Below are 26,230 nucleotides of genomic sequence, written 5' to 3'. Positions count from 1 at the left end.
ACATGTTTAAATATTCTGTTATATATAAGATTATAATCTCTAGACTCTTTGATTTAGTTATTTTTAATACTACATATGTACTACATGTGTCTTTGCAATTAAGTTAAAATCTGTTCACTGTAAAGAAAAATCTGAAGACAATTCTTTTTGATTTAGCTTATTATTGAATAGGTAATTTACCTTCCTAAGTTTCTTAAACATAGATACTGCATTAATTTATGAACTTATAAGAAAATCTGGGGGGACTTCCTAGCAGTCAAGCAGTTAGGATTCTGCACTTCCACTGCAGGGGGTGTGGGTTCGATCCCTGGCTAGAGAAATAAGATTCTGCATGCCGATCAGTGTGGCCAAAAAAACTCAAAAAAATAAATGAAGAAAAATTATTAAAAAAAGAAAATTTTCACACCAATAAAGCAGGGTAAGTAAAGAGTTTATTACTGGGACTCCCCTGGCGCCCGGTCGTTAAAAACCCGCCTCGCAGTGCAGGGGGACGCACGTTCAGTCCCTCATCAGGGGAGTAAGATCCCACGTGCCTGCTAGCAGCTAAGCTTGCCAGCCACAACCTGAGCCCCTGCACCCCAGAGCCTGCATGTCCCAGCTAGAGCGTCCATGCACCCCCAAGAGCATCCCACATGCTGCGATAAGACATGACACCGCCAGGTGAAGAGAAAGGTTTTAAAAGGGTTCCTGACAACACAGATGGTACTGCCTCACGGCACTGAGAAATAAAGACAGGTTTAAAGAACAATCCAACGAGCTGATTTCTTCTTCGGGTTACAAACATTAGCTTGTTTGCACCCTTTCATAAATGCATAATTTCATAAACTTAATCTAAAGAGATAATTTTGGACAATGTCAAACTCCTTTTCAGAGGAGAAAAAATTAATTAGAACTATTATTTGGTTTGTAACTTGTGTCCACTCATTTAAAGAGCTAATTGCTGGTCACAAGCTAAAAGCTCTGTGCCCCAGCTCTCGTGAAAAGAAGTGCCATGAGCGGCAGTGGGCACAGGGGCTGGGGCCACAGGCTCAGAGCCTAGTTTTCCTGCAGCGAATCCTGGCTCAGCTAATCAGTTTTATTTTGAGCAAATTTCATATTCCCTTTGCTCAATTTCCTCATCTGAAAGTAAGAAAGGGATACTAATAGTGTATCTTCATAAGATTACTGTGAGGATTCACTGAGGTAATAGTATATAGGATGTGCTCAGTTATTTTTTCAGATTTTAAGCATGGCTTTAAGTATATATACAATGTATTTACACTCAAATCAATTTTCATATTTCTGCTGAATATATAAAGACTTAATCCAGCAATTAACTGTTCTACCTAGTAAAAACAGAAAAATAATTCAATAATTTGCAAAATACTGTTGCTTTGGACTTTAGTCAACATGCAAAGACACTTGAGACATGGTTCTTACACATACATATACCACAGAGATATATGCTTAAAGTCTAAAATAACAAACCTGAACAGACAGAATAAGAAATGCAAATTATTTAACAATCTCTACTTCAACTGTTTTCTTCTACTCCTTCTGTCTCTAGCTTCTTTTGCTTATCTACTTTTCTTGTCCTTAACTGTTAACACCCAAGTATAATACCACCTTTATTTATTACTAGTTTTTTTTGGGGAAAAAAAGCCGTCATAAAAATCTGATACTGAACTCTGTACTTTGTGTGCATGAAGATATCCTTATTAATCTAAATTGGAAATGTTTAAAAAGTAAAACTGATAGGTATGAGTGACTCAAAATTTTTGTGGATTTTATAACTGACTATGTGACATATTAAGTTTTGCAATTCTAAGCAAGTATGATCTGAACTGTATTCAAAAATAATTCTGTCATGGAAGAACATCTACTTTTAGAAGGAAAACCTTTTAGAAGTTTCTATTTAAAACGAGAAGAGTTGCCTTTCAATGTATATTTCATTATTTTAGTATTTTCAAAATACTTCATTTAGTATCATTTTGTATTTAGGTGGATTTTAATTTGTTGAAAAAAATCCTACTGTCCAGTAAAATACATTTCATAATATTTACTATGTGTTGAATAATATATTTTATTTTTCATTTAAATGTTAGTGTTGTCCAGGTAGAGAACTTGGTAGTTATAGGTTTCTGACTTATCAAGCCTCTCAAAAATTCAGAGGGTACTGAAAGCACAAAGATTTGGCGTTATTTTACCACATATAGTACTATTACAATACTTACATCAGTTAATTTTAAATGAATAGTTGGTTGACTTACACTGAATTAAGATTTTTCAGTATTAAACTAATATTGTTAAATCTATACTAGAATTGGTAACCCCTATGATTTCTTAAGAAAATAAAACTTTTCAAAAATTAATCTGGACATACCTCTAGCATTAATTGTGTAAACTCTTCATTACTAAGGAATGTAGGTTTCCAGTCCTGTCGAATCTCACTAGCGTCTGACTGTGCAGTGATTTCTGTAAACAGATTAACATTATTAGTGGCACTAATTGAAGAGGAGAGCCATCATCAAAAACATTTATTGGTCTAGGCAGGTATCAGGAGGTCCACATGTTGGTATGATGAAATATTTGAGCTAATGTAGCAGGTCATCTGCTTGAATAATTTGGATAACTTTAAGACTAGTCTCTTGAAAATGCCAGTCTCTGAATTTTCTCTGGAGAGCTTTGAGAACCTTTGTTCCTGACTGGCCTGAGATTGCTTCCTGCTTTACACAATGATCAAATAAGAATCAGAATAAGCAGACTAGATCAAGCATTAGAAGCATATTCTTTCCCCTTTCTTTGCCTTTCAAACAGTAGTACCTAGAACGGGCCTCAGGACATAAACCTGGAGGAAAGGAGTCAAGGAGACCAGTCAGTCTGCTTTTCAAAAAGAATTATTTCAGGCCTGCCTATTGCCAGGCAGAGATTCTTCCCAGGCTAAGGTGTTCTATTCTTAACCAAAGAGACTAAACTAAAATTCTAGGCAAAAGCTTTATAGTAATAAACCCAGACTGATTCTGTGCTGTGTCCTCTGAAATGTTTTCTTAGTGGTAGGAAGCTGGTCAAAATTTGGCGATTCCCTAGCTTTTGGCACATATTTTAACACAATTATTATAGTTTATTTTGCAACATACTTCTAATGTATTGTTATAAAAAGCTATTCATAAATGATGAAATCTGTATAGGCAGTATTTTTTCCATATTGAAATGCAGACATATTAAAACAACTGAGCAAAATTAAAATACATATCATAGATTTTACTGTACAAAATATACTCTATCTTGCAGTGGAAAATATGGACTAAGTTGTTTTGATTTCTCTATTACCAGATATATAAATACAGCATAAAAAATTGGCATTCCAAATTTGGCATATTGGAAATGTCTGTATTAGATACGAATAATTACAGCTACTAATTCTGTGGAATATAATCATGCCTTTCAAATTCACTTAATTATATACATTCAGAAAAAAGGACTTAAATCCATAAAGAAATTCCATCAAGTTTAGCTAAATCCAGGTTTATTTTTAGAGTAATAAGTATGTAAGAATTACCTTTCAATTTCAGGTAAATTTTAATTTTGTGAGAACCATAAGCCCAACTTTTTAAAAAAATCTAAATGCCAAAATTAATCCTCTATTGTCAGGGGGAAATAATTATGCATGCATATCATTTCATTCAACAATCATTTACTGAACTGCTACAAAGTCTGAGGAATGAGCACACTAACAAGGGATGAAGAAATCAGTGAGAATGCCATTTGCAGAGATAAAATGTAATGGCAACATAGGCAGTAAAAATGCACACCAGAAATTTTGACACATTACCAGAAGAATCAACAAAATTTGGCAGCTGTGATAGTGTGCACTAAAAAATGCAAAACTCTTCTCAGGTCTGAGTCCCGGGGAGTGAAAGGACTGTGGTGTGAAATGGAAAACTGAAACAAAGAGATGACTCGGCAAAATGAAAATGAATTCAATTTTAGATGTGTTGAGTCAGAGAACGTTTAAAACCAAAGATCCAGAAGTTACCTGGAAATGAAAAACTGTAAAGTCTGCATCTAAAAATACAGACTTAGTAGTTTAACAGAGAGGCAAAACCAAAAGCATAGAGAAAGCATGAACACAAGATAAGACCTAGAGAAATGGCATGTTCAGAGGGCAGAAGGAGGAAAGAAGTTCGCTTGCTTGGGAGAGGGCGGTGAATGAAGAAGCCCAGTGTATCTCAGAACAAGGAGGAAGCAGGCCAGCGGAGCGCAGGTAAGACTTTCCAGTGCTTCAGAGAGGCAGAAGAGGATGGGGCACAAGGAAGAGCTACTGCTTTGCTGGCAGCAGAGGGTGGGGGACGTGGTACTAACAAAATTAACAAAAATAATTACAAACAGTGGTGGAGCACAAACCAGGCTAGTAATAGATTACAGAGTGAGCCAGCGAGAAACAAAAAAAGCACTAGTTACAAATTATCTTTTGAGAAGTTCTATAGTTTATTTGCATCTGAAAAAGGAAATGTCCTTCTACACAAGTTTTTCACCTATTTTCTATTAAGTAGCATGTTAAGTACCAAAATACTTACTATTCTCTAAAATTTCCTTTCCATGACATATTTAGTCAAAGTGATTTTCTTTAACAAATAATCACTTTAAAACCATGTTTATTTCCTAGGCACTGAAATAATGTTTAAATTACATCTCATGATCTGACTCTATCCTCCTCCAAATACACTCATCACTTTCCAGTTCAATTCTATGCTCCAGTTACACTGACCTCTCCTTCCTTCTCTGGTTTTACACATGCTGCTCCCTCCATGTGAAATGCTGTTTTCCTTAAGATAAAAGGAAGACTCAGCTGGAAAATCAACTGGTCTTATGACTTCTCTGACACATTCTTTCCTCTGTGTTTTCACATAAATATTCTTTACAAGCACCACTCACATTATAATTACTTGCATTGTAATTAGCTATTTATATATTATTTGTCTCCCTTGGTTTGAGTTACTTGAGGGTCAGAACTGTTACCCTGCACCACAAGAATCTAGGCTGTGTGTGTTAGTCGCTCAGTTACGTCTGACTCTGTGACCTCATGGACTGTAGCCCGTTAGGCTCCTCTGTCCACGGGGATTCTCCAGGCAAGAATACTGGAGCAGGTCACCATGCCCTCCTCCAGGGGATCTTCCCAACCCAGGAACTGAACCCAGGTCTCCTGCATTGCGGGGAGATTCTTTACCGTCTGAGCCACCAGGGAAATCAAGGATATAGTAGGCACTAAATAAATGTTTGTTGAATGAAAGAAAGAACATACCAGGGAATCATTAAAAGGCAATTGTTTCTTTCTCTTAAAAAAAGGTTAGGAAGCATCCAGTCCCAAGCATCACTGCCAAGATTCTATCACATTATGCTTTAAGAGAGAGTCTGTTATTAAAAAAAAAAAAATCCATTTTACAAAGTTAAAAATGTACCTTTATGCTTTCGTAAAAAATCGATGCTCTTCTGTAGAACAGTAGATTTGTCCATCTTTCTAGCATTACCAGGAAGCATGGATCCCAGTTCTTTAATGAGAACATTAAACTGATCTCTACGTTTCTTTTCAGATTTGTTTCTAGATACTCTGATGGAATAAAAAATTACATAAGCAGCTTTCAAACAATCCATTTAACTACACAAATAGTTTAATACAATGCTCAGTATGGACATGACCACAGAGCACATACATACTTCTGTGAATACAAATGGTAATGAATGTTCATATTCTAGGTTACCAACAATATAGTTAATTAGGACAGTAATTTTTCTTCTTGGCTTAACCACTAAAGAAACTTACATATTAAGCACTTGGCATATTGTTTTTAAGACAAATTGCATTCAAATCTCAAGTTTTACTGAATCTAATATTTATCAAGAATTTGTGTTTCCCTTACAAGGCTATTATTATTACTGAGATATTTTGTGAAAGTACATATAAAATATAAATACAAATTATTAAAAATTACTGAATAGGAGAAAGTTATCCATCTCCTGTAGGCTTTAAATTATAAACAGAAATATAAAGATGAAAATCTCTCTACCCTCAGGCTCACCCACACAGTCTTTCTCTTTACTCCTCTATCCCAACCTCCAACACAGAGCTGTAACCACTTGCTTTCATATCTAATCTCTTCACTGGGCTGTGGGCTTCTTGATAGCAGAGCCCAAATTTTTTCATCTAAGCATTTAAGCATAACACCTAACAAACAGTAAGTGCTCTAAATATATGTGCTAAATGAATAATTCCCACTGTTCTATGTGAAGCAGTAACCAGGAGCAATTCTTAACTGCACTCAGAACTTGTAAGATAAATACAATCATTTACAGAGCAACTAATCATTCTGTAACACTTCTAACTATATGCTTTTGTGAAGTCAGACTTTAGAATTCAGTTTTTGTTTAAACAAAGTATATTACTTTCCCAAAAGGTCAGAGGATAATTCTATTAATTTAATTTTTTTTTTCAGTAAAGAAGCAGCATTTATTCTGTATTAGTACTGGGAAGAAATACAAAAAAACCTCTTAAGAAATGTAACAGAAATTAACTGACCCCCCTCACCAAACACTAAACTCTTTGTTACAATGACAGAGACTGTGCTAACAAGGGCTAGGAATACTGGACAAAGATAACCCTTTCAAGAAATTCACCTAAATCCTATGGAAACTCTTAAGTGTGCTACATTGAATCATGAAGGCTGAGTGAGAAAGGGGCCGGGGTTGGGGGGGGGGGGGGGGTGGTGGGGTGGCAGGGTAGTGGTGTGTGAGAAGGCCATTCCAGACACAGGAAACTTGTAGAAAGATGAAAACCTATCACAAGTAGCTCAGCATGGTTAACGTGGCTAGAGTACAGGCTTTCTGTGCCCAAGTATGCTGGAGTCGGGGGTGTGGGTGGTGGGCAGTTCGGAATAATAAGTACTCAGAAAAAAAATCATTACGTTTTTATGCTACACAAAAGGATTTTAGTTTCAGTGAAAGTCATTAAATAGTGAAAGGTACTGAAAGGTTTTAAGGAAAGAAACGCCATGAACAGAACTGATTGTTAGTAAGACCATTCCAGCAGCCGAGTAATGAAAGAATCAATGCTTGGTAAAACAATCCATTCAACAAAAGCTACTGAGAACTCACTGTACGCCAAGTAAGACTGGAGGCCAGGTGACCATTTAGGAGGAACTGCGAGGTCCTGGCTACAAACCACAGCAGTGGCAGGGTTAACACAGCAGTGCAGGTCTGAGGGTTAACAGGCAGAACTAGCAATTCTAGGCAAATCAGATTTGGAGTGAGGAAGCAAAAGAAAACTCTAAAAGAATTTCCAAGTCACCATGTAATATAACACGAGATATTAGTCTGGGTGGAGAGACGGTTTGGGGAGAATTTAAATATGGTGAAATTGCTTGTTTGACATTTTAAAGGACATATGCTAGAGGAAGTGAGACAGATCTAGTTCTACTCCTCTAGAAAGGAGTAAGCAGGAAATAAGCACCAGAGAATTAGTATCTACGAAATATCAGAAGACATGTGTAGCAGGTAAAATTTAGAGCCATTATTGTATATTTATATGCTAGGCATTATTGGAAACATTTATGAAACTTCATTTAATTCCTATGAAGTAGATCTTATAATTTTTCATTTTATAGGTGTGCCAACTCAGGCATAAAAGAGAATATGCCCAGGATCATACAGTTACCATGAAGTAATCATTTAAAACTGGTATTTTAACTCAAGTGTAAGAAATACATGGAAATCAAGTATCATTGACAATTCTACCACTGGATCACCCTCATTAAAGCAACTTTACTTCATGTTACACTCAGGTTGGAAGTACTCAGCCCTTGTGATGACCTCAGTAATTATAGCTCACAGATGTCAGAGCTCAATGCAGTCTGGGTAATTCTGACAGCATTATTATGAAGTCTTCTTTCTCCAAGGTTTCCCACAATCATAGTATTTTTGGTCCCCTAAATACATGATCAAACCTTCATCTCTACAAAGAGAAAACCCTTAGCTCACCTTATCCATCTACAAATTTGGCCTTTAAACCTGTCCAAGTTAATTCCTCAAAATTCTGCCTCTTCATTCAGGCAAGACTCATCATTCCCACCCTAACAGTGTCTTTACTTCTACCCTAAAATATTTTATAGAAACTTTCTCCCACTAGACTGAAAGGAAAGGAGTTATCCTATATATGTTTAGCTTCAAGTACAGGTCTTTTTATTTACTTGAATAAAGTTATATAGCTTTCCTCAATATTTTCCTTATCCCAGTACCATTTATTTTGCTAAAACAGATGTTTAGGAACTAGTTCTTATTACATGTTTATTTTTTGTTTCTGAATGTAATGCTACAACAGCCTCTACCCTCATCTAAGCACCCACATAGTTCAATGTGACTGGGAAAAAACCAAATACTGCTCACTCTCAGTGACTACAAACTTGGCTATGACGCTATCTGGACCCTCCCTCCTGCTGCTTTAATTACCATCGAGGCCCATATTTAAGGTTAAAGCCTCAGCATCACCACCATGGCTCTAGACGCCATCTGCTCTCCTACTTGATGAACCTCTCTATCAATTCTCCCTGTCCTCCCCTATCATCTATTTTCCCTTCTACTGGAGAATGGAGGCATGTCAAAAGACACAGAGAAGCCAACTCTGAAAGACCGCCAAATGCCAAAGCTGGAACAAACCAAGCAACTGAATGAATAACATAGCACTGGAGTATAAGATCCCCCCATGGGAGGTGAAACTCAATTCTCCCATCTCTGCTCTGAAGGTGTGCTATATTAGATAAATCGTTTCCAAAGAACAGAGTAGGTTAAGGAAAAATAGTAACTACAATGATGATTCTAGGCACACCCTCCCTTAGCAAGTAATTGAAGGCTTACGTCCCCAGTGATGTCATGTAAATACTAACTGCCATAATGTGATGTGGTGAGAAAGGCACTTTTAGAAGAAAATTTTATTTAATTTATAAACTACATACTGATATCCTCAGCTCTTCTACTTTCTAACATATCTAAGTTCTTAAGGCAGACAGCTTTTGGAAGTCACTGATTTACTGTTCACCATTACATTTACTTGTTACTTGTTTTTCACTATATCATATCATAAGCTTAACCACCTTTTTGCTTTGTCCTTGTCATCTTCTTCCACCAACCCATCAAAAATACTACCGTCATCTCTAAAAGAAAAAGATACAGAAAATAAGAGCAGATTCACTAAGCAACAGCAATACGAAAACAAAACATAAATCAATCAGTTATAGCCTAGGATCTTTGTAGAGTTAGTTACAGACTGCACAAATTCAAACCCAATAAATATTAACCTGTTTTCTAATACATACAGACAAAATTCAACTATGTTTTACATTTTATAAAGTTTATTAAAATAAACAAGAATTTAACCAAAAGTTAAATATCTTATTTCAAACTTTTAGTAACTAGTGAAAACCTAGAGAAAATCAGTGTATTTGCCATTATAAAGATGATTCACTTAAAATCATATTTAATTATAGTAGCACATTTTCAAATAGACATTTACTTTATAAAACACACATCACTCAGAAACATCACACTATCTAGCATGTTAACTTATACTGGTATCATTTCATTCATTACTGATCCATCTGACAAACATTTTTTTTGTCAGCACTCTCGGGCCACACTCTGTTCCAGGCGTGGCTACCAAGCAGTTAGCTAGACATATAGGTCCCTGCTCCCCTGCAGCTTTTTTTCTAGTAGAAAAAAACAAACCAACATGAAAATGTGTGAGCTGTTTTTTATTTTTAAAGGAGCGATGTTTTTATTACTGGGTGGCTATTTTAGTCTGTGTGGTTAGGGAAGGACTTGAAGTGGGAACATTTGAGCTGAGATCTAAAAGACAAGAAGGTGTTGGTTCTGGGAAGACCGAGGGGAAGAGCATTCTAACAAGAGTCTCTCTGAAATCTGGAGACCTGGTGGCTAACTCCTTAACCTAAGGGGCAATATGAAATAGTTTCAAGTGACTTATGATCTTTTACATGAACTCACTATTGATTCCTTTAACCACATCTCTCTGTGGGCTATAAAGTGCCTATGAGTCCCACAACTGAGATCATCTACAAATCTTCTATCATAGCAAACTTTTGGGGTTCCATGTAAACACTAAAATTTATAAAAAAAATTCTACATGTAAATGCACATCATTGAGGAGAGAGTCCATTAAGTTTCATGACATTCAGAAAGAAAATGAACTCATATTAAGAACCACTGCTTTATGTCTGAACACTCTGATGTCATCCCTAGATGTCACACAATCTAGAATGGGAACTGGAAATCGTTCAAAAGTACAACACTGAAATCGTACTTAATGCCTCAGGGGTAGTGAAGAAACATTCTTTCTGAGAAGAAGACTCTACACATAGATTCCACCTGAAACTACTGCACAGCCCACATCTATGGCAGGGCTCCCTGAGCAAACTCCCTGCCCTTCAGACCTTAAGCTCTGGCGAAGTATGCACCTTCACTATTTACCTCACAGAAAAGGGAAGGAAGCTGCCTCTAGATGTCAAAAGTCATTTCTATACACAAGTTTAGCTATAAAATTCTTAAAGAATCCCCTATGGAAAAATCACACAGTATATGAAAATAAAAGCATAGGAACTTTAGAGTCAGAGAGATCAACACTGGTCGTAACTCCAGCTTATTATTTACTATGTGACCTTAAAACAAGCTATTGAACCTCTCTGACCTACAGATCCCTCATCTGTAAAATCTCATGGAATTATTGTGAAATTAAATGAAGTTAAAGCACAAAAAGTGCTCTGCGTGTTAGCTGTCAGAGTACGTATTTTTAAAAAGCTGTCACTGTATTTCATCAAATTTAAGATACCACTGATGATAAAACTTATTATGTCCACTAAAAGTGAAAGTGAAGTTGCTCGGTCGTGTCCGACTCTTTGCAACCCCACGGACTGTAGCCCACCAGGCTCCTCCACCCATAGGATTTTCCAGGCAAGAATACTGGAGTGGTTGCCATTTCCTTCTCCAGGAGATCTTCCCGACCCAGGGATTGAACGCGGGTCTCCTGCTTTGCAGGCAGACGCTTTCCTCTCTGAGCCACCAGGGAAGTCCATTATTACGTCCACTAAGAAATTTAAAAATACTACCACTTAAACTCTGATAAGCCTACTCTAAGATGAATTCTAGTGTCAAACATGTTAAAAGGTAAAAAAAAAGTTAAAGAAGTCTTAAAATCAAAGAAACAAGGAGGCCTATCCTTTACCAAGAGTAAGATTTAAAGATTATAATTTCAACTAACCTCTTATGAGTCACCTCTCATGAGTTACCTCTTATGAGTCACACATGCTAAGATGTTTAATGGGCTGAAGTTAGAACCAATAGATAAGGAGATAGATGATTCCAGAAAGTGCCAAGGAAACCCCTGAAATTGTTATAATTCCTTTCAGAACAGTTCTGACCAAATCACTCAGAATTACAGCTCAAGAGCCATTTAGAACACAAGCCACATGCTGTTGACTTTGGCTCTAGATAATACATTTTACTCTTACATGACATTTGCTCAGTACAGAAGCTATGCATAACAGTATTAATGATTAAGCATAACACTTCTTTTATCAGTGATACAGACCATTACTCTAACAGTGAATTGTTAAAATAGCTTTACATAATTCAAAATAAATGAGTCTCTAAAAACATACCTGTCAACAAGTGAGCTCATTTTACTACAGCTTACGGTAAACAACATAACATGCTACGTTTTCGTCTTGTGGTAGACATTTGTACTTCTCCTTGAGTGGAAGGAAAAGTAAACAGTCATTAGTTTTCTAGAAAACTGATTTATACAAACATAGTATTAAATAATTTGAGAAACACTATATGTTTATCATAGAGATTTCAAAATGTTTCTGTTTCTACAAAGGGCTAGAACATTATTTTCAAGAAAATAATCCTTAGCTAAGGCACATTTAAGGTTTTGTTTTGTTTTCTTCTATAAAAAAAGCTAAAGAGGAAAAAAAATTGAAGACCATAATTCATTTCCTTTCTATAATAAAATAATCAAAAAGCCATTATATTCAGTATAGATTATAACTATGTAACTACGTAAGTAGGCTACATATGTCAGTCTAGGTAAGTAAGCTTTAAGAACACCAGCTAATGGGTGATAAACATTTGCTAAAAGTCTATTTTCTATTAAACAGTACAGTTAGCTTTGGAAATACAAGGATGAGAGATACAATCATTATAGGCAAAAATCTGCAATTAAATAGGGAGGCAGATAACTAAATAATTACAGTAACAGGGATAATGAAGGTATATGGGGGGAGTCAGACGAAATATTCTTGATGACAGTCATATTGTCAGGCAGCAGAAATTCTTGTTATCGAAAATGTGGTCCTGAGACCAACATCATCATCAGAGAGCTTGTTAAAATACAGAATCTTGAGACCAGCTCTAGTCCTAGTAAAGCAGAACCCACATTTTAACAAGGTCCCCATGTGATTTGTATGACCATTTAAGTTTCAGACGTAACAGGCTAAAGGACAAGAGGTAATAGTTGACAGGATTCTAGGCCACAAGAATAGCAATATGCAAAGGCACGGGCCTTTATGAGATGAGAGGGCATCACATTTGAGGAACTTTTCTCTTTAGAGAAAAATGTAGGTATATTACAACTGAAAGTTTTAATTACCAGAGTATAAAGTGAGAGACAGCAAGAGTAGTAAGGGGGTGAAGGCAAGTAAACTGAAGAACAGCCTTATTATAAAGTTTCATATTCACACCGAAAGAATTAAAATTTGCTGCTTTAAAACTCAATCATAAGCCTAAAATTTCTCTCTATATTCTATGCAGTTTTTCTAAAGTAGAAGGCAGGTTTTACCCATAAAATATACAGTCATGAGTTAAATATTGAATAAACACCTTAATTCTAATATCCTAACAGTTTTGAGCCAAAAGAAACTTAATTTAAAATTTAGAAAATAGTGTAAGTTGATCTGTCACTCTGAACCAGAGAATATTAAAGAACATGAGATTCTAAAATACTCAATCACTGTTTTCAAATGTACACTCATGAGAGGAAGACAGTAACTCTTCATAAATGAGGCCGGGTTGCCTATGTGGTTACGGATGCAGAAGTGGAACAGTGCAGGGCTAAGAGTTCTTAGAAAATAGTGGGAAGGATAATGGGGCGGGGGTAGAGGGGAACGGTGGTTAAGAAAAATAAAAAGAACTTCAGGATAAAATAGTGATTTTAAGCGTCTGGGTCAACATCATTAAACACAACACAAAATTACAGAGTTTCAGAGTTAGAAGAGACTTTACAGATCACCTAGGTACAGCCCTCTGGTCCAAGAGACATACTTATCTTCATGATAATAACAGAGGTTGGTTCTAACACTAGAACAAAAAGAATAGTCCAAAGGTAACAGAGCCAACCTGGGAGAATTAAAAAAGAACAGTTTCAGTTTACAGTTAAAAGACCAGATCTGAGCCTTACACGGCACCAAGGAGCCACTTGTTTAACTATGAGGAGACAGAATAGGGCAAACTAGAGGGGAAAAAAAGACCCAAAGAATAAGGATTTAAAGACTATACAGGAGGGACCATGCTGACTCTAAGGGAGGTGAATCCAAAATGCTTTATAAGACAGACTGATGCTTTCTTAAGCTATTTTATTATTGTTGGTTAACAGGATTTTTCCAAACACTATTTGCTGTCCAACTAATTGCGGCAACACAAAATTACATCTCTGACAGCTTAGTCCAAGATCTTTTCTCTACTTGTCCAGCCAACTGATAGGCACGCTATATTTAAGGGAAAGATAAAAGGAAGAAGTGAAGTAGGCCCAATTAAGTAAAGTAACTTTTAGAAGATCCCCTTGATTAACAAAACAAAGTGGTAATGTGGGAGCAGCCACAGGTCTTGTGTCGGGACTATTCTAGGACCCATGTTTTCAGTACTAAAAGACTAGGTATAGTTTACACATGCTCATGTTATGAATTCTAAGGACTCTCTTTTAGAAGACATGTGAAGTTCCTACTCATAGCAAGGAATTTCTAATACCTATTAAATATTGTTAAAACTCTTTTTTCTTAAATATTGACATTAATAGACCAGTGTGGTATGCAATAAAATATCTTTAAAAGGAACAGTTGCAGTAGTTGGAACAAATTAAATTATGTTAAGGATCAAGTTACAGCTAGGAATCGCATGCTCCTTTACATAAGCAACTTGAGCTCAAAGCCATTCAGTAATATGAATTCCCAGCTGAGTAAGCACCACATTACTATTTTATCACAATGGAGGGCAGGATGGCATAAGTTTTTTATAAACATCATTTTAAAAACAACCTTGTAAAAAATTTATCAAATGGGGAGCTATTAATAACTAATAAACTGTATAAGCAATTCAAAGTTTGCCAATATTGAAGCAGGTATGTTTTAAATTCAGCACACAACATTACAGGTAACTAACAGAAAAATCTCAGTACCCGGAAGTCCATCTTTGAAAAAGAATTCATATACAACGTAACACATTCTGTATTACAAATAAATTATGCAGTATCTAATGATATGATACTACTTGTCCTCTGAATCCCATCTGCTGTCTTAAAGCTTTCCATTTCTACATCACTAATTTCTCCCTCCAAAACTGCATTATTCTGATCATAATCCTAGTATATTAGCTTAAAGAAAAAATGAAACACAAAACTTCCTTGACCCACCAATCTCCTTCAGGTTCCGTCCTCCTTTTCTGCTCCCTTTCACAGAAAAACAACTTGTCAATTGTGTACAGTTGGTATTTCAAGATCTTTAATTAATTCCCCTCTCTCATTTTAAAACTTAGTGTTGATTTTCACAAATGTATACCTGTTCAAAGTTTAAAGTGTCCGAAAAGTTTTACAAGACTTTTTTAAAAAACCAAAGTTCTCTGATTCCCATATTCTACCTTCAACCCCTTTCATCTTGTTAACTCCTTCCTTTGATAGTTAACTGCCCATCTCTAATACCTCTTACTACTTCTTGATTCTTTCTGTTTCAGGTTGGGTGACTACACAGTCCCAATTTATTCACGTAGTCCCAATGAAATTATTAAAAGCACTTGCTTCTGCTCCAAAAAGTATCTTTAGCCCTTCATCTACAGAATTCCACTATGAAAAATAATAATGTAGCACTGACTCTCCCCAACTCATTTTCCTAGGGAAGTGTCATTTCAAAGTACATTTCAAGAATCATTTCATTACCTTTTGTATTTCTGAGATCTTTGAACTGATTCTTCAGAAAACTATAAGTTTTCTTCTGTACGGCTGACCATCTGTCTCAGAATTCTGTACAAACAAAAAAAATTTTGTTAGATTTACTCAACTTATATAGACATTTATCATAAAAGAGGTTTTAAAATAATTTTGAAACATAAAATTTAGAATTTTGTCACAAAACAATATATAAGAAATGCTAACCCAGAGGGATGGGATGGGGAGGGAGGTGGGAGGGGGCTTCAGGATGGGGAACACATGTAAATCCATGGCTGATTCATGTCAATGCATGGCAAAAACCACTACAATATTGTAAAGTAATTAGCCTCCAACTAGTAAAAATAAATGAAAAAAAAAAAGAAATGCTAAACACTAATAATTGTTTCTAAAAGAACTTTAAAAAACTACAACCACTTTTAATTCTACTACAGAAGTTAAAAGACAAAAGTATAAAAGTAAGTATAACTATAAGGTATGTTAATGAACATACCTATATATGTGCTAACAAACACTCATATGATGAATATATGTATGTAATTTGTAACAGAGATCAAGTGTGGTGGGGGGAAGAGAAGTAAAAGAGTAGAGTTTTTAAAGTTATCAGCTTAAGATATATTGTTAACATTATGGTAAGCACAAAGAAAACACCTATAGAGGATACCTAAAAAGGAAATGAGAAAAGAATCAAAGCAGAATCAAAGAATCAAACCCTATAAAATTTTTTTTTTAAATCAATGAAACACAAAGGAAGACCAGAGGGAAACAAGTGGAAAAAGCTACAAGACGGACAAAAAATGAATGAAACAGTAAGTCTTTCCCTATCAGTAATTATTTTAATTGCAAATAAACTGAAGTTGCCAATCAAAAGAGAGAGTAGGTAAATGGATTAAAAAAAACAAGATCCAACTATATGCTATCTATGAGACACACTTTAGATTTAAGGATATACAGAGACTGAAAGTAAAAGTCTGGAAAAAGATATTCCATCCATACGATAACCAAGAAAGCAAGAACAGCCATACTTGTATCAGATAAAACAGACTTTAAGTAAATAACTGTCACAAAAGATTAAAACATTATATAAAAATAAAAGCATCAAATTTATCAGGAAGATAAAACAAATGCAGGTACAATTACATCCATTTCACATGCTAGCAAGGTAATGCTCAAAATCTTTCAAGCTAGGCTTCAATAGTACATGAACTGAGAATTTCCAGATGTGCAAGCTGTGGAACCAGAGATCAAAATTGCCAACATCCACTGGATCATAAAAAAAAGTAAGAGAATTCCAGAAAAACACCTGTATCTGCTTAACTGACTATACTTAAAGCCTTTGACTATGTGGATCACAACAAACTGTGCAAAATTCTTAAAGAGATGGGAGTACCAGACCACCTTAATTGCCTCCAGAGAAATCTGTACTCAGGTCAAGAAGCAACAGATAAACTGGACATGGAACAACGGACTGGTTCCAAATTGGGAAAGGAGTTATGTCAAGGCTGTATATTGTCACCCTGCTTATTTATTTAACTTCTAAGCAGTGTACTTCATGTGAAATGCTAGGCTGGATGAAGTACAAGCTGGAATCAAGATTGCCAGGAGAAATATCAACAACCTCAAGTATGCAGATGATATCACCCTAATGGCAGAAAGTGAAGAGGAACCAAAGAGCCTCTTGATGAAAGTGAAAGAGAAGAGTGAAAAAGCTGGCTTAAAACTCAATATTCAAAAAACTAAGGTCATGGCATCCAGTCCCATCACTTCATGGCAAATAGATGGGGAAACAATGGAAACAGTGGCAGACTTTATTTTCTTGGGCTCCAAAATCACTGCAGATGGTGATTACAGCCATGAAATTAAAAGATACTTGCTCCTTGAAAGAAAAGCAATGACCAACCTAGACAGCATATTAAAAAGCAGACACATCACTTTGCCGACAAAGGTCCATACAGTCAAAGCTATGGTTTTTCCAGTAGTCATATACAGATATGAGTGCTGGATCATAAAGAAGGCTGAGCACCGAAGAATTGATGCTTTCAAACTGTGGTGCTGGAGAAGACTCCTGAGAGTCCCTTGGACAGCCAGGAGATCAAACCAGTCACTTTTAAAGGAAATCAACCGTGAATATTCATTACTGATACTGAAGCTGAAGCGCCAATAGTTTGGCCACCTGATGCCAAGAGCCAACTCACTGGAAAAAACCCTGATGCTGGGAAAGATTGAGGGCAGGAGAAGGGGACAACAGAGGATGAGATAGTTGAATAGCATCACTGATTCAATGGACAGGAGTTTGAGCAAACTCCAGGAAATAGTGAAAGACTGGGGAGCCCAGCGTGCTGCAGTCCATGGGGTCACAAAGGATTGGACACAACTTAGCAACTTTACAACAATGAAAACTCAATAATCACTGTGAATAACTGAATTAACCAAGACCAACCCAACCGTACCACACAGTTATAGTTTGCATCTGACCTACGCAATGTCCATTTTACATAATTTTTTAAAAACCAAGAATATGCTATGTATGTAATATGACAGCAAGACATAGGGAAATTTATGACAGCAGAAAAAGAGGGGGTATTTTTGAGCACAAAAAGAGACTGTTTTTTTTATGTCAACAACAAAAGATATCCCTGGAGATTAGGGATTCAAATAAATATAAAAGGTCTAAATAAAAAACACCAGAGCAATAGAACTGAATTCCTAAAATGCACATGAAGCAAATTCAGAAGCCAGTTCCTAGTGTCCTATTTGGTTTTAAGTGTTTTGGGATAGAGCCAGTCATAATAAAAGCAACTAATAAACCCAGCATACTGGAGGAGTGAAAGTAGAAGACCATGAGTTTAGAGTCAGAAAGGCAGGGATGAAAATCTTTGGGACAATTAACTTAATTATCCTAAGCCTCAGAATTCTTACCTAAGGCAGCTGTTATGAGGTCTAAAGGATATGTAGGGATACCAATTATTAACAAAATAAACACAGCTAGAAACTCCCCCTTTAAAACCAAAATAAAAGGCTTAAACATCTGCAGCATGACAAACAGTATTTTCTACCATATTGCTGCTGCTGCTGCTAAGTCGCTTCAGTCGTGTCCGACTCTGTGCGACCCCACAGACGGCAGCCCACCAGGCGCCCCCATTGCTGGGATTCTCCAGGCAAGAACACTGGAGTGGGTTGCCATTTCCTTCTCCAATGCATGAAAGTGAAAAGTGAAAGTGAAGTCGCTCAGTCGTGTCTGCCTCTTAGCGACCCCATGGACTGCAGCCTACCAGGCTCCTCTGTCCATGGAATTTTCCAGGCAAGAGTGCTGGAGTGGGGTGCCATTGCCTTCTTCGTTCTACCATATTCAGTTCAGTTCAGTTCAGTTCAGTTCAGTCATTCAGGCATGTCTGACTCTTTGCGACCCCATGAATCGCAGCTCGCCAGGCCTCCCTGTCCATCAACAACTCCCGGAGTTGACTCAAACTCATGCCCATCGAGTCAGTGATGCCGTCCAGCCATCTCATCCTCTGTCGTCCCCTTCTCCTCCTGCCCCCAATCCCTCCCAGCATCACGGTCTTTTCCAACGAGTCAACTCTTCACATGAGGTGGCCAAAGGATTGGAGTTTCAGCTTCAGCATCAGTCCTTCCAATGAACACCCAGGACTGATCTCCTCCAGGATGGACTGGTTGGATCTCCTTGCAGTCCAAGGGACTCTCAAGAGTCTTCTCCAACACCATAGTTCAAAAGCATCAATTTTTCGGCGCTCAGCTTTCTTCACAGTCCAACTCTCACATCCATACATGACCACTGGAAAAACCATAGCCTTGACTAGATGGACCTTTGCTGGCAAAGTAATGTCTCTGTTTTTTAATATGCTATCTGGGTTAGTCATAAGTTTCCTTCCAAGGAGTAAGTGTCTTTTAATTTCATGGCTGCAGTATTAGGTATCCCTAAAAGTTATTCAAAAGAGTTTAAAACTGAAACAAAACTAACAACAACAAAAAAGTATGACTAAATAAGGAGCCACGAAGAAAACAAACAGCTGATAAATGTAAAAATTATTCCTGGCAAGGAGCTTTCTCTGGTAGCTCAGCTGGTAAAGAATCTGCCTGCAATGCAGGAGACCTCAGTTCGATCCCTGGGTTGGGAAGATCCTATGGAGAACGGAACAGCTACCCACTCTAGTATTCTGGCCTGGAGAATTCCACAGACTGTATAGTCCATGGGGGTGGAAAAAAATTGACACAACTGAGTGATTTTCACTTTCTTTCAACAGAAATAAAAGAAGTGAAGTAAAAACATATTATAGCTAAATAGTAGTGATTCCTTAAAAATTCTACTTCATATATTGTCATTCAGCAAATATTTACTGAGTGCTAACACAAGCGTCCAGTAGTACAATGACTGTAGTTTTGAAATGGAGAAATAGACACAGCCACTGCATTTGAGGTGCTTCCCAGAGAAGGCACAAAATGCTGAGAGAGCATTCTCTGTGACACAAAACAAAACTGTCACTCTGGGAGTGACACAGAAGTTAAGGAAGTCTCCTGAAGGAGTGACACATAAACTGAGATCTTAAGAAAAAAATAAGATTTCACTAAGCAGAGAGAGAAATTTCATCAATGTCAAGAGAAAATGTACACAAAGGTCTGGAGACATGAGAAGGAACTGTGATTTTAGAATACTACCAAGCACCTGAGTGATGACTGGAGCAAACACCTAGGGACCAGGGGTAACAGCGATGGCAGTAAGAGACGATAAAGATGAGGTGAGCGGATCATGAGAGGTCACGTGAAGGTAACTCCCGACCCCACTGCCCCCAGTTATGACACTGAAAAGTTTTAAGCAGGAAAGTGACATTAATAGACACTTGTTCTTTTGAGCCACCATCTGGTTACAACACAGAAAACAGAATATAAGGAGCCAGGACTAGAATTAGAGAGAACAGTAGAAGTATAGTTTTTAACAGTTCAGGTAAAACAACATAGAAGCAGAGATCATTTTAAAAAATGGAAATTTTAATAGATACTGAGGTGACCAGACAGAATTTGGTGACTGATTAACAGAAGCTGGGGGCAGGGAGAAGTCAAGAGTATCACTCAAATTTTGGCTTGGACATCTGTAGGGTGGATAGGTAATACTGGAGGAGTAAACTGGAGAAAAGAGGGAGGGAATGATGTTGAAAGCACTGGCTAACATTTATTGAACATTTACTACGTGCCAGGCATTCTTCAAAGTTTTTCTCTCACTTAAGACTCAACAATCACATGAAGTAGGCTCTATTATTATCTCCATTTTACAGATGTGGAAACTGAAACACAAAGAGAATATGTAAGCTAGCTCGCCAAGACGAGCAGTAAGGCTAAGACATAAAACCCAATCATTGAGCTTGAATTATGCTCTTAATCAGGCTTCCCTGGTAGCTCAACTGGTAAAGAATCCACCTGCAACCCAGGAGACCCCGGTTAGATTCCTGGTCAGGAAGATCCCCTACAGAAGGGATAGGCTATCCACTGCAGTATTCTTGGGCTTCCCTGGCAGCTCAGATGGTAAAGCATCCACGTGCAATGCAGAAGACCTGGATGCGATCCCTGGGTTGGGAAGATCCCCTGGAGGAGGGCATGCCAACCCACCAGTATTCTTGCCTGGAGAATCGCCATGGACAGAGGAGCCTGGCGGGTTACAGTCCGTGGGGTCACAAAGAATCGGACACGACTGAGCGCCTAAGCACAGCTCACAGCAGCATGCTCTTAATCACTGTCAAACAAGCACCTCACAAACACTTCTAATGACGCATACAGCTTTAGACATGTTATGCTTAAGGTATCTATGGGACATGGAGGAGGAAAAACGTCGAGCTGCTGCTGCTGCTAAGTCGCTTCAGTCGTGTCCAATCTGTGTGACCCCACAGACGGCAGCCCACCAGGCTGGCCGGTCCCTGGGATTCTCCAGGCAGGAACACTGGAGGGGCTGCCATCTCCTTCCCCAGTGCATGCAGGCATGCCAAGTCACTCAGTCATGCAGGCAGCTGGAAACATGGGTGTGGCTTTCAGGAAAGAACTGGGTGAAGAATATGCACAGTAAAGATAATGATTAGATGGACTTCTCTAGAAAAAAACATACAAAAGGAGAAAAAAGGCTAAGACTAAAATCTGATGAAAAAAGTTAACATTTCAGAGACAAGCAGAAGAGAAGCCAATAAAATGGGGAGAAGGCAGAGCAAAAAATGTAAAGAAATGGGCTTCGGAAACAGTTCCTGAATGTGAATTATGGATCACGGAAATAACAGAAGTACCTAGCCCATAAAATTGTTCTGACGATCAGCTATGTTACATGTTTGAAAAAGTATGTAGAAAACCCAACAAATGAGTGATAAATTTTAAGTATCAGTTCAGTTCAGCCGCTCAGTCGTGTCCGACTCTTTGCGACCCCGTGAACTGCAGCACGCCAGGCCTCCCTGTCCATCACCAACTCCCGGAGTCCACCCAAACCCATGTCCATCAAGTCGGTGATGCCATCCAGCCATCTCATCCTCTGTCGTCCCCTTCTCCTCCTGCCTTCAATCTTTCCCAGCATCCGGGTCTTTTCAAATGAATCAGCTCTACTCATCAGGTGGCCAAAGTATTGGAGTTCCAGCTTCAGCATCAGTCCTTCCAATGAACACCCAGGACTGATCTCCTCTAGGATGGACTGGCTGGATCTCCTTGCAGTCCAAGGGACTCTCAAGAGTCTTCTCCAACACCACAGTTCAAAAGCATCAATTCTTCGGCACTTAGCTTTCTTTAGAGTCCAACTCTCACATCCATACATGACCACTGGAAAAACCATAGCCTTGACTAGATGGACCTTTGTTGGCAAAGTAATGTCTCTGCTTTTTAATATTCTGTCTAGGCTGGTCATAACTTTCCTTCCAAGGAGTAAGCATCTTTTAATTTCATGGCTGCAGTCACCATCTGCAATGATTTTGGAGCCCAGAAAAATAAAGTCAGTCACTGTTTCCACTGTTTCCCCATCTATTTGCCATGAAGTGATGGGACTGGATGCCATGATCTTAGTTTTCTGAATGTTGAGCTTTAAGCCAACCTTTTCACTCTCCTCTTTCACTTTCATCAAGAGGCTCTTTAGTTCTTCACTTTCTGCCATAAGGGTGGCATCATCTGCATATCTGATTCTGCATCATCTGCATATCCCGGCAATCTTGATTCCAGCTTGTGCTTCATCTGGTTCAGCGTTTCTCATGATGTATTCTGTATATAAGTTAAATAAGCAGGGTGACAATATACAGCCTTGATGTACTCCTTTTCCTATTTGGAACCAGTCTGTTGTTCCATGTCCAGTTCTAACTGTTGCTTCCTGACTTATAATTAGTATTAATAATACCATCAGCTAGACAGAACAGGACCAATCAAAGATAAAGAAGAAAGCCATGAAGGATTATTTGTCGCTAAAAGAAAAGAGTACTTCAAGAAGTTGACAACGTCAACACTGCGCTGAGGACAAGGAATGACTCTCAAGTGTCCGCCACACTTAAGAACAGTCTGAGGAGTCTGTGACAGAGACATGTGACAGACACTGAACAGTGCTGTCAGAGAGGACATGGGGACTCCCTTTCTTAAAAAAGGTTCGGTGAGAAGTGTCTATAACTTGAAACGCTTAAGTCCTGTGACCTAGTAATCTCATTCTGGGGGAGGAAAAAAAAGGAAATAATCAGAGATGTATCCAAAAAGTCTGACAAAGTTTGACAGGGAATGCATTATTATTTAAAACAGTAATGCTGGAAAGATTTAAACACCCAGCAGCAGTAACAGTGACATTAAAATATATTGAACATAAATCCAAAATATGTCAAAATATCAACTGTTCTTATTTGAGTAATTAGCTTATGGACTTTTTCCATTTTTACTTTTTCTTTAGCACTTTCTAAAATTTTTCTAAGAACATGTATTATTTTAAAACAAGGGAACCTAAACTGCTGCCTTTTTCTTGTTTATTTCCTTTTAACTATCCAACATTAGAGCCTGGGCTAAGGAAAAAAAAACATGAGTAACAAAGTAACATGCTACTACTACCACACATGAGTAAAAGAGACTATCTTCCTATGTACTTGTTCCTATAACTTAAAGAAGCAGCATTTTATTTCATCTAATCATTAATATTAAATTACTAATTTACAAGGTTTAACTCAAGAACCTCAGTTTAAAAAATGGAAACTACAATAAATCCTTTTCTAACCTAATAACCTATTGACCTACTGACCTACTTTGGAATTTAGGTTAGTTAAATCTGATATCACAGATCTTTCTGGGACTGAGGGATCTATTGATATAAACATTAATTAAAAGTAGTGCTGAAATTTAATTGATATAATACAAAACCCAACAATCCTTAACTATGTTTATCATCATTTATGAAAAAGTCAAACTTGCTTCTGTAGATTACTGTTTGTATTATAGCTAAGAAGATAATTATTTCTAAGAGAACAATTTTAACTTGTAAAGAAAGGCTGAAATACTTTTAAAATTATTTAACAAATGAGTAAAGATGAAATTTAAGTTCTCAATGAAATAAAGTTCTCAATTTATTCAGTACTGAATGGGAACATTAGTTCACTTCTACAATAGATATGAAACATTAGCGTGATAAAAAATTCTTGATTCTACAGCAGTTTGTAACACCAACTTAAATCTAAAATTGACAGTAAAAACAAGAAACACACCCTAAAGTCTCATGATCCAGACCTCTTAGAACCAAAGAATATTCTGGTTCAAGACAAACATCAAATGCTATCAAAATTCTACCCTGTCAATATCTAGATGTGAAGCATTTTTGAAGCCTCATTAAGTAAACAAAAACTGAAAGATTAATACAGCTCTTTTGGTAGCACACAAGACTACTGCAATTATTCAACAAATTTATTTCTTCAAATAATGTCTGAGTCCCCTGTGGCTCAGCCAGTAAAGAATCTGCCTGCAATGTGGGAGACCTGGGTTCAATCCCTGGGTTGGGAAGATTCCCCGGAAAAGGGAAAGGCTACCCACTCCAGTATTCTGGCCTGGAGAAGTCCATGGACTGTATGGAAAGTTCAAGGGGATGCAAAGAGTCGGACACAACTGAGCACTTTCACTTTCACTCTTCATGTGATGGACTAATCTGGTCCATACAATACATGAGTACCTTAACCCTTTTTTGAGATGAGAGTGAGGCCTGAGACTGTCCTCAGCCTCAAATGAGCCTCACAGAAGATCTGAAGTGCAGCAAGAGTTCAAGCCCAAGACTCAGCATCAACTACATACTGAACCAGGTACCACACCCCAAACCTGGATGCCATCCTGCACCAAGCCCTACATTAGTATTCACAGGAAGAAAGAAGGGACCCTGTAGTAGGCAGAATAAGGCCCCACTAAAAGAACCATGCCCTAATCCCTGAAATCGGCAAAGACATTTCAAAAAGGGACTGCGTAGATGCAATAAGGTTAAAGATTTTGAGATGAGTAGTTAGTTTATGCCAGATTATCTGGGTGATCCAATGTAATCACACAAGTCTTTAAAAGCAGAGGACCTGTCCTGCCCATGGTCAGAGCTACATGAGACAAAAGAGAAAGAGGCAATGTGGCTGGTTTTGAAGGTGAAAGAAGACAGCCACAAGTCAAGGAATATAGGCAGCTTCTGGAAGCTTGAATATACAAGGAAACGTTCTCTCTCCTCTGAGGCTCCCAGCAAGAATGCAGCCCTACTACTACCTCTTACCTTTAGCCCAGTGAGACCCTTATCAAACTTCTGAGCTGCAAGACTGTAAGACAGTGATAATAAATTTGTTCTGTTTCAAACCATTAAGTCTGCAGTACTTTCTACGTTTGTCATTCTATGGCAGTGTTAGAAACTTAATACAGGTCTAAAATCTCTGGCTGCTCTTGATAAATCTGGCTTTCCCAAACCCTTTCTCCCTCCATAGTCACAATAATCTACCTAGGAAACCACAGGGACTAATCCCATTATGCCCTACTTTCCTTCGTGTCAGTCACCAGGAGAGGATCAAGACTCAGGTCATCCCACACCACCTAGACTTTTGTTCCTACACACTCTGTATAACCCCACATTGATACCTTCCCCCTTTCTTTCTCAATTTTCAAAATCCTTTGATTGTGTCCTCTAGACATAGTATCATTAGCAAAACATCCTCTTTCCTCAGTATTGTTTTTGCACACTCTCTTCCCACTTCCTGCCCCAACAGAGCTCTCTTCGCCAGGAGTTCTGCTCTCACTCCAGGCCTTACCATTTACCATTGGGGGAACTCAAGAAGTCTGCTGGGCTGCATTTCTTCCTGGAAATTTGAACAGGAAAATCTGTTTCCCAGTCTTTACAAGCTTCTAAAGGCTGCCTGCAACCTTTGGCTCAGGGATCCCCTCCTCAATGATCAAAGCCAGGAGCAGGTCATATCCTTCTCAGGTCATCATTTCTTTTGCTTCCCTCTTACCTTATCAAGACACTTGTAATTACACTGGGCCCACCCAGATAATCCAAGATAATGACCCCATTATAAGGTCAGCTGATTAGCAACCTTTACTCCTCTTTGTCATCAAACCTAACAGTCACAGTTTCTGGGAACTTAGGACATGGACATCATTGAAGGACCATTATTGTGCCTACCACATAGTATGACCCAAGAAAATTCTCTGGTGAACAGAAAATATCTTCTGGGGATAAACATTAAATAATCTGATCCATCAATAGGTAAGACTGTATCACCATTCAGAATTTTATAACTACCTGAACTCTTTTCCTTTTGTTTTTCTTGAAGGGAACTGAGAAATACTGTAGATGAGAATCCCAGCTGCATGAGTTCAAATGCAACTGAATGTCTAACTTTACTGCTATATGCAATAGGCTCAAGGCATGCTTTTCTCAATGGCCAAAGTCTTAGTTTAATATCCAAATGAATAAGACAGCAGATTTCCCTTTTGGACAATTATTTAATGGGCTACACCACGTAAAAT

General features: G+C 37.7%; 1 protein-coding gene across 15 annotated transcripts in view; it reads right to left on the bottom strand.

Moving 5' to 3' along the window:
* CLOCK (clock circadian regulator) overlaps window positions 1-26,230 on the bottom strand; it is a 126,770-nt gene that overhangs the window by 54,297 nt on the left and 46,243 nt on the right. For 13 of the 15 annotated variants that reach the window (XM_061145925.1, XM_061145921.1, XM_061145918.1 and 10 more), the window contains 5 exons: window positions 15,242-15,325; window positions 11,697-11,786; window positions 9,120-9,179; window positions 5,439-5,587; window positions 2,363-2,454 (listed from right to left, as the gene is read on the bottom strand). In XM_061145925.1, the coding sequence (XP_061001908.1) occupies window positions 2,363-2,454; window positions 5,439-5,587; window positions 9,120-9,179; window positions 11,697-11,743 (348 nt within the window). In that variant the 5' untranslated portion in view covers window positions 11,744-11,786; window positions 15,242-15,325. Of the gene's footprint in view, window positions 1-2,362; window positions 2,455-5,438; window positions 5,588-9,119; window positions 9,180-11,696; window positions 11,787-15,241; window positions 15,326-26,230 lie in introns of those variants that run through there. The other 2 variants (XM_061145930.1, XM_061145931.1) reach the window with 2 other exon arrangements.

Source organism: Dama dama, chromosome 6, assembly GCF_033118175.1.
Source record: "Dama dama isolate Ldn47 chromosome 6, ASM3311817v1, whole genome shotgun sequence".
Lineage (NCBI taxonomy): Eukaryota > Metazoa > Chordata > Mammalia > Artiodactyla > Cervidae > Dama > Dama dama.
This window is presented reverse-complemented; position numbering and strand designations above follow the sequence as displayed.